The sequence below is a fragment of the Rhinoraja longicauda genome, chromosome 23 (genome assembly GCF_053455715.1).
Source record: "Rhinoraja longicauda isolate Sanriku21f chromosome 23, sRhiLon1.1, whole genome shotgun sequence".
NCBI lineage: Eukaryota > Metazoa > Chordata > Chondrichthyes > Rajiformes > Arhynchobatidae > Rhinoraja > Rhinoraja longicauda.
Genome location: NC_135975.1, coordinates 35,184,131 through 35,197,402, shown reverse-complemented (window position 1 = coordinate 35,197,402; position 13,272 = coordinate 35,184,131). Strand labels below are relative to the sequence as shown.

General features: G+C 51.3%; 1 protein-coding gene across 1 annotated transcript in view; it reads left to right on the top strand.

Moving 5' to 3' along the window:
* ntn4 (netrin 4) overlaps nucleotides 1-12,355 on the top strand; it is a 33,763-nt gene extending 21,408 nt beyond the window's left edge. The window contains exons 7-9 of the mRNA XM_078420085.1: nucleotides 986-1,054; nucleotides 5,363-5,533; nucleotides 11,344-12,355. Coding sequence (XP_078276211.1) covers nucleotides 986-1,054; nucleotides 5,363-5,533; nucleotides 11,344-11,477 — 374 coding nt within the window. The 3' untranslated portion in view covers nucleotides 11,478-12,355. The remainder of the gene's footprint in view (nucleotides 1-985; nucleotides 1,055-5,362; nucleotides 5,534-11,343) is intronic.
* Nucleotides 12,356-13,272: the final 917 nt, after the last annotated feature.

The window sequence follows — 13,272 nt, the reverse complement described above, 5'->3', positions numbered from 1 at the left end:
GGGGAGAAGAGGGAGAGGGCGGGGTGAGAATCGTCTTTGATTATGCTGCTGGCCTTGCCGAGGCAGCGTGAGGTGTAGATGGACGTAATGGAAGGGAGGTTGGCTTGTGTGATGGTCTGGGCTGTGTCCACAATTTGCTGCCATTCCCTGATGGCCGGTTGCTAGCTGGACAGGAGCTGAGTGTTTGCAGCAGCAGTTGCTTTATGCCTGCTTGATTTCAGATCTAATGGTGCAAAATCTCCACTTAAACAGGAGCTCCTTGCTAAGCTGTCCAACTTTGATGGGATCACAATGGGTAGGTAAAGTTCAAATGATCCTCTTTTGCCCAAAGTATCTGGAACTCATTTGAGAACATATCCCTGGAGTTAAAATAAAGTTGTTTGGAAAAGGATTTATCAGTTATATACATTTTCTCTTTTGGAATAAAAGTAGAAAATCACAGAATCACTTGGCAGATCGGGTAGCATCCATGGAGAGAGAAACAGTTAGTTGGGTGGCACAGCGGTCGAGTTGCTGCCTTACAGCCCCCGAGTCCCGGGTTTAATCCCGACTATGGTTGTGTCTGTACGGAGTTTGTACGTTCTCCCCGTGACTGCGTGGGCTTTCTCCGGGATCTCAGGTTTCCACCCACACTCCAAAGACATACAGGTTTGTTAGTTAATTGGCTTTGGTAACAATGTAAATTGTCCCTCGTGTGTGTAGGATAGTGTTAATGTGCAGGGATTGCTGGTCGGTGCGGACCCGGTGGGCCGAAGGACCTGTGTCCGCGCTGGATCTCTAAACGAAACTAAAACTAACAGCCTGATCCTCTGACCAGAAATGTTAACTGGCATGCTCTCTGACCTGTCGAGTGTTTCCAGAATTTCCCGATTTCTGGCATCATATAATTTTCTAATTATATATTTCTTTGAATTGTTTAGGCTTCGTCGAGATTTGCTCCGACACTGTTGCATCTCTGAACTCTATTTATAACTGTTTATTTCAGGGAAGTGTGAGTGCAGAAGCCAGGTCTTAAAGAACCCCCAAGTGTTCTGCAACATGAAGTATACATACGGTGAGTTGCGCCTTGTTTGGAGAGAGTTGTTCTTTTACCTTACAGCTCGGAGACTAGATATAGGGCCAGCGCTGTACTTGCCCAGACGACATAATCCATTGCCGCAAAATGATGTTGCAGCCGTAGAGTTGCTGCCTCATGGCGCCACAGGCCCGGGTTCCATCTTGACCACGGGTGCTGTCTTTACGGAGTTTGTACGTTCTCCCCGTGACCTGCGTGGGTTTCCCCGAGATCTTCGGTTTCCGCCCACACTCCAAAGACGTTCAGGTTTATAGGGGAATTGGCTTGGTATAAATGTAAATTGTCCCGTGTGTGTGTAGGATAGTGTGAGTGTGCGGGGATCGTTGGTCAGTGCGGACTCGGTGGGCCGAAGGGCCTGTTTCCGTGCTATATCTCAAAACAACGAAAATACTCAGTGGGTCAGTGACTCAGTGGGTCAGGCAGCATCCCTGGAGAAAAGGAATAGGTGATGTTTCGGGTTGAGTCTGAAGACAGGTCTCGATCCGAAACATCACCCATTCCTTTTCTCCTGAGATGCTGCCTGTCCCGCTGAGTTACTCCAGCGTTTTGTGCCTATCTTTGGTGTAAACCAGCATCTGTAGTTCCTTCTCACACATCTCCTCCCACTTCCTGCATCACCCCTCACCTTCATCCCTTTACACTGGCTGTCTCCCCTCTGCACACTCACTGAACTTGCTTCAACCCGAAGCCTCGACCGTCCCTCTGCCTCCACGGATGCTGCCTGACCCACTGTTCCTCCAGCAGTTTGATTTTTGTTCCGGATTTTGGCATCTGCAATTTCTTGTGACTAATTCCATCTCACATCTACTCAAACAAAAAGCCACCTCACCTCTTCCCCTTACCTGGAGGACCTGTCCCTGGAGTCCATCAGACCCCAGTTTGTGTAGGAAGGAACTGCAGATGCTGGTTTACACCGAAGATAAACACAAAGTGCTGGAGTAACTCAGCGGGACAGGCAGCATCTCTGGAGAGAAGGAACAGGTGACGTTTCAGGTCGAGACCCTTCATCAGACTGGGAGTCAGGGAGGGGGAAACTAGAGGTATGAAAAGGTGCAAAGGACAAATGGGAGAAATGTGAAGGAACTGAACTGCAGACGCTGGTTTATACTGAAGATAATCACAAAGTGCTGGAGTAACGCAGCCGGTCAGGCAGCATCTCTGGAGAAAGAAAGGATGGGAGATGTTTCGGGTCAGAATCCTTCCTCAGAACATATCGCTGGAGTTTAAATAAAGTTGTTTTGAAAAGGATTTATCAGTTATATACATTTTTTCTTTTGGAATAAAAGTAGAAAAGCACAGAATCACTTGGCAGGTCGGGCAGCATCCGTGGAGAGAGAAACTGGGTGATTCCTCCAAGCTTTATGATTTAAGTCACAAGTAAAATCTATGACGTTTGGAGAGTGTGCTAAAGACCCCCTAGGGATGACCCTGAGCCTGCTGTAGGCCCCGATCCAGCAGTCAACCTTGATCCCAGATAGAGCCTCAGCACTGACCTCCCTCCTGGTTCATCCCACAACATGACCCCAGCCACTCCAAGATGCTCACATTTCATCAGGAGAATGAACGATGCGATACGGTGCGATAAAACTTTATTCATTCCCAGACATAGAACATAACACAGTACAGCACAGGCCTTTATAGTGTGGATTTGGAGAAGATGTTTCCACTAGTGGGAGAGTCTAGGACCAGAATAACAGCACTTACCTTTAGAAAGGAGATGTGGAGGAATTTCTTCAGTCAGAGGGAGGTGAATCTGTGGAATTCATTTCCACAGACGGCTGTGGAGGCCAAGTCAGCGGATATTTTTAAGGTGGAGATTGATAGATTCTTGATTAGTACGGGTGTCAGGGGTTATGGGGAGAAGACAGGAGAATGGGGTTAGGAGGGAAAGATAGATCAGCCGTGATTGAATGGCGGAGTAGACTTGATGGGCCGAATGACCTAATTCTGCTCGTGGGTGGATAAGGGTAATGTGAGAATGCCGGTGGATATGACCACTGTTGGACTAGCCATTGTTACTGGCAAAGAAATGAGGTGAATGCATAGTTCGTGCCATTCATTTGGTGGCACGGTGGCACAGCGGTAGAGTTGCTGCCTCACAGCGCCAGGGACCCAGGTTCCATCCCGACTACAGGTGCTGTCTGTACGGAGTTTGTACGTTCTCCCCGTGACCTGCGTGGGTTTTCTCCGAGACCTCCGGTTTCCTCCCAACACTCCAAAGACGCACAAGTTTGTAGTTTAATTGGCTTGATATAAAATGTAAATTATCCCCAGTGTGTGTAGGTCAGTGTGAGTGTGCGGGGATCGCTGGTCGGTACGGAATCGGTGGGCCGAAGGGCCTGTTTCAGTGCGGTATGTCGAAAAGAAAGTGTCAACATTGAAAGCCTGCTCTTGTGGTCAATGTTTAAGAAGAGTAATGTTGAACAGGTGCTTTCCAAAGGTATAATCAATGATGAAAGGAATGCTGGAAATACTTGAATCTGCATTTCACTTTTTCAGTGAAGTGCTCCTTTGATGCCAATGTTACAGGAAGTTTATCATCACAGGAACTTGAAGTACCACAGACCATCTGTTTTTGTGTTTGTGGAAGAACTCAATGTGACAAAAATATTTTCGTGATTCACATTTTTCAGGAGTTCAATCTTGTGATAAACAAGCATATTTCCACGAGCAAATAATGATAAAATTTAAATTATCTGAAATGTCCTTGACTCAATACCCAGAAATATTTATAGAATATGGAACAGCACAACACAGGCCCTTCGGCCCGCACTGTCTGGGCAGAATGTTCATGCAGAATCCATTATGCGGAACACACCGAATAGTGAAAGGCCTGGATAGAGTGGATGTGGAGAAGAGAGTCTAGGACCAGAGGCCACAGCCTCAGAATAAAAGGACGTACCTTTAGAAAGGAGATGAGGAATTTCTTTAGCCAGAGGCTGGTGAATCTGTATAATTCATTGCCACAGAAGGCTGCGGAGGCCAAGTCAATGGATATTTTTAAGGTGGAGATTGACAGTCGTGATTAGTACGGGTGTCAGGGGTGATGGGGAGAAGGCAGGAGAATGAGCAGGGGTTGAGAGGGAGAGATAGTTCAGCCACGATTGAATAGTAGACTCGATGGGCTGAATGGTCAAATTCAGCTCCTCTAACTTGAACTTGTGGACATGATGCCAAGCTAAAAAAAAATCTCCTCTGCCTACATATCCCTCCATTGCCTGCATATCCATTCACCTGTCCAGTAGCCTCTTAAATGCCACGATTGTGTCTGCCTCCACGACTACCCCTGGCAGACCATCCATGCACCCATCACTGTCTGCATTACCCTGCACATCTGCTAGCAACTTTGCACCTCTCACCTTAACTTTATGCCCTCGAGTCTTTAGGTGGAGCTTGATAGATTCTTGTTTAGTCCGGGTATCGGGGGTTATGGGGTGAAGGCAGGAGAATGGGGCCATGATTGAATGGTGGAGTAGACGATGGGCCGAATGGCCTAATTCTGCTCCCATCGCTTATGAACTTATGAACTTTAGCATTTCCACCCCGGGAGGAAGTTCTGAGGGTCAGTCCTACCTCTGCCTCTCATCAACTTATAAACTCCTTTTAGACCTTCCCTCGTGCACTGGCTTTGCCGAGAGAACAATCTAAGGACTGGGCAAGCTAGATGCAGGAAAAATGTTCCCAATGTTGGGCGAGTCCAGAACCAGGGGCCACAGTCTTAGAATAAAGGGGAGGCCACTTAAAACTGAGGTGAGAAAAAACTTTTTCACCCAGAGAGTTGTGAATTTGTGGAATTCTCTGCCACAGAAGGCAGTGGAGGCCAATTCACTGGATGAATTTAAAAGAGAGTTAGATAGAGCTCTAGGGGCTAGCGGAATCAAAGGATATGGGAAGAAAGCAGGCACGGGTTACTGATTGTGGATGATCAGCAATGATCACAATGAATGGCAGTATTTATTTCACAAAATGCTGGAGTAACTCAGCAGGTTAGGCAGCATCTCAGGAGAGAAAGAATGGGTGACGTTTCCGGTCGCGACCCTTCTTCAGACTGTCGGTGCTGGCTCGAAGGGCCAAATGGCCTCCTCCTGCACCTATTTTCTATGTTTCTATGTCCCTGGTGTGTGCAGGATAGTGTTAGTGTGGTCTCGGTGCGTGGTCTCGGTGGGGCGATGGTCTGTTTCAGTGCTGTTTCTCTGAAGTCTAAAGCCTTAATATTCCACAGCACTCAGTGTCCTGCGTTGAACTATGTGATAGTGAATGTCTGTTCATTCCCTTTCATTGCCGCAGTCCTGAAAGTAAAGATTCTCTCGGCTCACGACAAGGGGTCACATGCAGAGGTCAACGTGAAAGTGAAGAAGGTGTTTAAACTGACCAAGTTAAAGATCCAGCGGGGAAAGCGGATCCTGTACCCGGAGTCCTGGACCAACAGAGGATGCACCTGCCCCATTCTGAATCCCGGTAAGAGACGTGTTCCACTGTAGAGCAGGCATCGGGCGGCACGGTGGCGCAGCGATAGAGTTGCTGCCTCACAGCGCCAGAGACCCGGGTTACATCCTGACTACGGGTGCTGTCTGTATGGAGTTTGTACGTTCTCCCCGTGACCTGCGTGGGTTTTCTCCGGGTGCTCCGGTTTCCTCCGGTTATAGGGTAGTTGGCTTCGGTAAAATTGTGAAATTGTTCATAAGTTCTCAGAGCAGAATTAGACCATTCGGCCCATCAAGTCTACACCGCCATTCAATCATGGTTGATCTATCTGGAATTCTCTGCCTCAGAAGGCAGTGGAGGTCAATTCTCTGAATGCTTTCAAGAGAGAGCTAGATAGAGCTCTTAAGGATAGCGGAGTCAGGGGGTATGGGGAGAAGGCCGGAATGGGGTACTGATTGTAATGATCAGCCACGATCACAGTGAATGGCGGTGCTGGCTCGAAGGGCCGAATGGCCTCCTTCTGCACTATTGTCTATTGTCTATAAACGGTCCCTCTGTCCGTCCCTGAGGTTTAACAGCAGCGTTCTGCTCTGACGGGACTCCGTGACGGCTTCAGCATATTTCCAGCAAACGCAATTCAACATGAAAACAACAAAATATTTCCAAGTTGTAAGGAGCGGGTTATTATTTATGAAGTTCTGCCTTTGTGATCTCGACAAGTTAGTACAGGGCTTCAGACAGATAAATGAGGTTGGCGTGTGGTGATTCATTCCCCTCGCCTGGCCTTGTGTTGTAGGCATTCGAGACTGCTTCCTGCACAGACCAGCAGAGATCTCAGCAAATACCACAATCTCCACCCTCCCTCCCCACACCCACACCCCCCCACACCCCCACACCCCCCCCTCCCCACACCCACACCCCCCCACACCCCCTCCACACCCCCACACCCCCCCTCCACACCCCCACACCCACACCCCCCCACACCCCCTCCACACCCCCTCCACACCCCCCCTCCACACCCCCACACCCACACCCCCCCACACCCCCTCCACACCCCCACACCCCCCCTCCACACCCCCACACCCACACCCCCCCACACCCCCTCCACACCCCCTCCACACCCCCCCACACCCCCTCCACACCCCCACACCCCCCCTCCACACCCCCACACCCACACTCCCCCGCACCCACACCCCCCCACCCCCCACTCCCCCCCCCACAACCCCCCACACCCACACACCCCCACACCCCCCACTGCCCCCCCCCACAACCCCCCACACCCACACCCACACCCCCCCACACCCCCTCCACACCCCCACACCCCCCCTCCACACCCCCACACCCACACTCCCCCGCACCCACACCCCCCCACCCCCCACTCCCCCCCCCACAACCCCCCACACCCACACACCCCCACACCCACACTCCCCCGCACCCACACCCCCCCCCCCCCACACACCCCCACCCCCCACTCCCCCCCCCACCCCCCACTCCCCCCCCACAACCCCCCACACCCACACACCCCCCACACCCCCCACTCCCCCCCCCACAACCCCCCACACCCCCACACCCACACACCCACACCCCCACAGCCCCCCCACCCCCACAGCCCCCCACACCCTGCCCATTTCTCCTGCATCCAACACATCAACTTCAAGAACTGACTGTTCACTTGCTGCCTAATATATCCCACCCCTTGACAGGTGCCATTGTAACAAGATAATCAATGTTATTCACTTGGCCTGTCAGTGGTCATAATGTTTTGGCTGATCGGTGTAAAAAGCAGCATTACACTAGCACTGTCCTACACAGAAAGGAGAGTTTGCAATTTATAACTAAGCCAATTAACCTACAAACCTGTATGTATTTGGAGTGTGGGAGGAAACCGGAGCACCCGGAGAAAACCCACGCAGGTCACGGGAGAAGGTACAAACTCCATACGGGATGGAACCCGGGTCTCTGGCGCTGTGAGGCAGTGACTCTCCTGCTGCGCCACCGTGCCGGGATAGCAAAGATATGTACAAACAGCAGGTCTAGGGTAGGGGAGGGTCGGAGAGAGAGGAATGCAAGGAATGAAAGTAGAGAAATCAATATTCAAACCACAAAGCACTGCGCTCCTCAGCCAGTGTGGAGCAGGCAGTGTGCTGGGCTGCGATCAAAGCTGGTCTGCTGTGGTAAGCCACAGTGTATTGCTCACACACAGCTCCACCGACTACACTGAGATACACTGGATCAAACCCAGTTGAAATGTGCCCAGCAGTCTCTCCTGTGCTGCCCCTCTGAGATGCTGCTCTATTGCAAAATGTGCAGGAAAAAACTGCAGATGCTGGTATAAATCGAAGGTAGACACAAAATACTGGAGTAACTCAGCGGGACAAGCAGCATCCCGGGAGAGAAGGAATGGGTGACGTTTCGGGCCAAGACCCTTCTTCAGACTGATGTCGGGGGACAAAGTCCCGCCCCCCCTCCCTGGCATCAGTTTGAAGAAGGGTCTCGGCCCAAAACGTCACCCATTCCTTCTCTCCAGAGATACTGCCTGACCTGCTGAGTTACTCCAGCATTTTGTGTCAACCTGAGCTCTATCGCAAGGTACTGCAAGAATTCTTGGGCGGCATGGACTCAGTGGGCTGAAGGGCCTGTTTGCTCGTGGTATCTCTAAACTCCAAAAGGTGGGAGGAGTTGTTCTAGCATTTTGACTGGTTATTCACTGTCCCGCAAGGCTGACATGAACTCACTCATGGTTTGTACACTTCATGGACCTCTGAGTTCAGCCGGCAATGTTAGGTTAGAAACACAGAAACATAGAGAATAGGTGCAGGAGGAGGCCATTCGGCCCTTCGAGCCTGCACCGCCATTCATTATGATCATGGCTGATCATCCATAATCAGTAACCCGTGCCTGCCTTCTCCCCATATCCTTTGATTCCACTAGCCCCTAGAGCTCTATCTAACTCTCTCTTTAATCCATCCAGTGATTTGGCCTCCACTGCCCTCTGTGGCAGAGAATTCCACAAATTCACAACTCTCTGGGTGAAAATGTTTTTTCTCACCTCAGTTTTAATGGCCTCCCCTTTATTCTTAGACTGTGGCCCCTGGTTCTGGACTCGCCCAACATTGGGAACATTTTTCCTGCCAAGGTTGCTGGGGTTTTTTTAAACAATATTTACAATGCAATAAAACCAAACAGAACCCACCACCAGAATACAATACAAACAAATATACCAAATGAAACTATTATACAATTATATTATAATCCCCATCCAGGATGCATCCAATCCCCTGCGGTGCCCAGCGGTCCCGGAAACCCCCCAGGGTGCCCATGGACAGCGCCTAGTCCCTCTCTAACCCCACCCGGGCGCGGGCGTAACCTGGAGAAGGGGCAGGCAGCCGGCTCGGGCAGAGAGAGCCCTCTTCCGCCTGGCGCCGCGACTCACGGATGGCCAGCTTGGCCAGGCCCAGGAGCAACCCAACCAGGGCATCTTCGGCCCTACCCTCTCCCCTACCCACAGGGTGGCCAAAGATGAGGGTGGTGGGTGAGAAATGCAGCCAGAAGGCAAGGAGTAGCCCCTTTAGATATTGGAACAGGGGCTGCAACCTCATACACTCCATGTACACGTGGTACACAGACTCACACACTCCATGTACACGTGGTACACAGACTCACACACTCCATGTACACGTGGTACACAGACTCACACACTCCATGTACACGTGGTACACAGACTCACACACTCCATGTACACGTGGTACACAGACTCACACACTCCATGTACACGTGGTACACAGACTCACACACTCCATGTACACGTGGTACACAGACTCACACACTCCATGTACACGTGGTACACAGACTCACACACTCCATGTACACGTGGTACACAGACTCACACACTCCATGTACACGTGGGTACACACACTCTCCCAGCCCGCAGCAGTGGCAGGCGGCTGGCGAGCCTGTGAACCGCGCGAGGAACAGGTTGCAGGGGACTCCTTGGTGCAATACCCTCCACCCCAGGTCCCCGATGGAGAGGGGCAGAATCCCTGCGTAGAGGGACCCCCACCACGGGGCCCCCTCGCGACCGGAAGGCAACACGGACTGCCACTTAGTGTCCGGACGGTGGAGCAGGGCGAGGAGCCAAGGTTGCTGTTGGAAGGCAGGCTGAGGACACGTGTGTAATGGTACATCTGACTGTTCTGTCCTGATGTCTACCTGTGACCACTTGCCGCTTCACTGCCACATCACCTCTAACTTTAGACTTTGGAGATACAGTGCGGTAACAGGCCCATCGGCCCACCCACTCCACGCCGACCAGCGACCCCCCCATATACTAACCTACACAAACGTCCAGAATACACATGAGGGGATAAATGGCCTTCATCTACACTCCCCTTTTGTCTTAGTTTAGTTTAGTTTAGAGATACAGTGTGGAAACAGGCCCTTCGGCCCACCCACTCCACGCCGACCGGCAATCCCCGCACACTAGGCTTTCCTACACACCACGGCCAATATTACTGAAGCCCATTAACCCACAAACCTGCACGTCTGTGGAGTGTGGGAGGAAACCAGAGATCCCGGAGAAAGCCCACGCGGTCACGGGGAGAAGGTACAAACTCCGTACAGACAACACCCGTAGTCAGGATGGAACCCGGGTCTCCGGCGCTGCAAGGCAGCAACTCTACCGCTGCACCACCGTGCCACCCCTACCTTCCATTACGTGATCTGATGCCAAACCACGATGCACTTCTCGATGACGATGGTGTCGTGGGGTATGGCCCAGTTTATGTTGTGGATCTACCAAAGAATAGTGAAGTTAGATCTGGCCCCTTTGCCAACCAAATGTCTTATCCATTGGTTTAATTGAGTTTAGTTTAGTGTCACGTGTACCGAGCGAGGTACAGTGACAAGGTTTTTGTTGCGTGCTAACCAGTCAGCAGAAAGACAACACATGATTACAATTGAGCCATCCACAGTGTACAGATACACGATAAGGGAATCATGTTTAGTGCAGGGTAAAGCCAGCAAAGTCTGATCAAAGATAGTCCGAGCGAGGGTCACCAATGAGGTGGATAGTAGTTCAGCACTGCTTTTCGATTTATTCACAAAATGCTGGAGTAACTCAGCGTGTTAGGCAGCATCTCGGGAGAGAAGGAATGGGTGATGTTTCGGGTCGAGACCCTTCTTCAGACTGGTCAAGATGTGGTCGTAGAGCAGGAAGGCAGGAGAAATCACAGAGGGGGAGCAGCGAGAGAGAGAGCATGTTGCTAAACTCTCGTCGAAGAGAGGAGGAGAACTTCTTCAAAGTGGACATACCTCGAAGAGAAATCGCAGTGGAGCAACAAGTAGTATAAGAAAATAACTGCAGATGCTGGTACAAATCGATTTATTCACAAAATGCTGGAGTAACTCAGCAGGTCAGGCAGCATCTCGGGAGAGAAGGAATGGGTGACGTTTCGGGTCGAGACCAACCAGCACTGCTCTCTGGTTGTGGTGGGATGGTTCAGTTACCTGATAACAGCTGGGAAGAAACTGTCCCTGAATCTGGAGGTGTGCGTTTTCACACTTCTGTACCTCTTGCCCGATGGGAGAGGGGAGAAGAGGGAGTGGCCAGGGTGCGACTAGTCCTTGATTATGCTGCTGGCCTTGCCGAGGCAGCGTGAGGTGTAGATGGAGTCAATGGGAGGGAGGTGGGTTTGTGTGATGGTCTGGGCTGCATCCACAATTCCCTGCAAGTCCTTGCGGTCGTGGATGGAGCTGTTGCCAAACCGTGCTGTGATGCACATCACCTGATACCAGCAATGCTTTGGCCATAAGCTCTGCTGATCGCTGTCTCTCTGTCTCCGCAGGTATGGAGTACCTCATAGCAGGGCACGAGGATGTCCGGGCTGGCCGCCTGGTGGTCAACATGAAGAGCTTCGTCCAGGCTTGGGAGCCGGAGCTGGGCCGGAGAATAGGCCACATCCTGCGGTCCGCGTGCTAGTGGCGGCCAGAGCCTCGCGTGCGTGGTTTCCCGAGGAGCAGAGAGCAGGCCTCTCTCCCGCGGGAAACGTTGAGCGGAAAATTGTTCCATCGCTGGTCCTCCAGGAGAATGGTTGCAGATCCAAACGTGATCTGCTGAACAGGTTGCAAACCAAAGCTTGATGTTTCTTCCTTCCCCTCCCCCCCTCCCCTCCCCCCCCCCCCCCCACCTCCCCCCACCACCCCCACCTCCCCCCCACCACCCCCACCTCCCTCTCTTCTAAAAGAAGACTCTTGCTTTTGAATATAACGCACTTTATTAGATGGCTGTCATGGCGAGGGAAAGACTACGGGACGGGCAGCTTGGGAAGTCCATCCGGATGCCAACAGACCCAGTGGCAGGGATTCAGTCGCACTACCTGCTTCTGTCCGCAGCAAGGGAGAGCTCAGAGAGCTTGTGCATCGACTGTGACACGAAGATGAGATGGTCGGGGAGGTCTCTGATCCGACAGCTGATTGTTAGTTGCTTTGGTGCAGAGATCAAGGTGGATACGTGACACTGCACACAGGTCAGGTCCAACGTCCATCTCTGACCCCCGGCCTGAAGACGTTGCCTAAAGACATCATTCCGCGCGCCCGGTTCTCAGCTCGTGTTTCCATTCACCACAGGACTCAGTGAATAAGCGTACCTTTTCCGCAGTTGAACGATAGGTCTTTGTTTTGGTAGACGTGGAACTTTATGCACTGGATTTGTAAGGGAAACACTGCAGTGTTACGTGGTGACACGATGCGTAGACTTTGAATGATGATGTATTGCTACGTGTATGCACTTCACAGTCCTATGGATTTGCAAAATTTGACATTTTGCCATTTATTTTTTACTTAATTCATGAAATAAAATTGGCACAGTTGTATCCTACCACACTCGATGGTCTTCAATCGAAGAGTGAACCTAACATTCATAAGGTCATAAGTTCTAGAAGCAGAATTAGGCCATTCAGCCCATCAAGTCTACTCCTGCCAAGTTCAATCATGGCTGTTCTATCTCTCCCTGAATCACCCTCTCAACCCCATTCTCCTGCCTTCTACCCATAACCCCTGACACCCGTACTAATTAAGAATCTATCTATCTCTTCCTGAAAAATATTAATTGCCGGCCTCCACAGTCTTCTGTGGCAAAGAATTCCACAGATTCACCGCCCTCTGACTAAAAGGATTCCTCCTCATCTTCCTAAAGGAACATCCATCAATTCTGAGGCTGTGACCTCTGGTCCTAGACTCTCCCACCAATGGAAACATCCTCTCCACGTCCACTCTATCCAAGCCGCTCACTATTTGGTTACGCCAACTGCCACACACTCACACACTGACGCCAAATGATACACTCTCAGTCATTCACAGACTCACACACACACACACACACACATACACACACACACACTGATGCAAGCACACACACACAGACGCACGCACACACACACACACAGACGCACACATACAGACGCACACACAGATTCACGCACACAGACACACAGACGCACGCACACACACACACAGACACACACATACAGATGCACACAGACACGCACATACAGACGCACGCACAGACACACAGACACGCACACAGACGCACACGCAGACACACGCACACAGACACACGCACACAGACGCACACACAGACACGCACACAGCAGCACATACACAGATACATGCACAAACATGGAAAGACGCACGCACATAGACGTACGCTCACAGACACACGCACACAGCCACACACACACACACACACACAGACACACACACACAAACGTATGCAC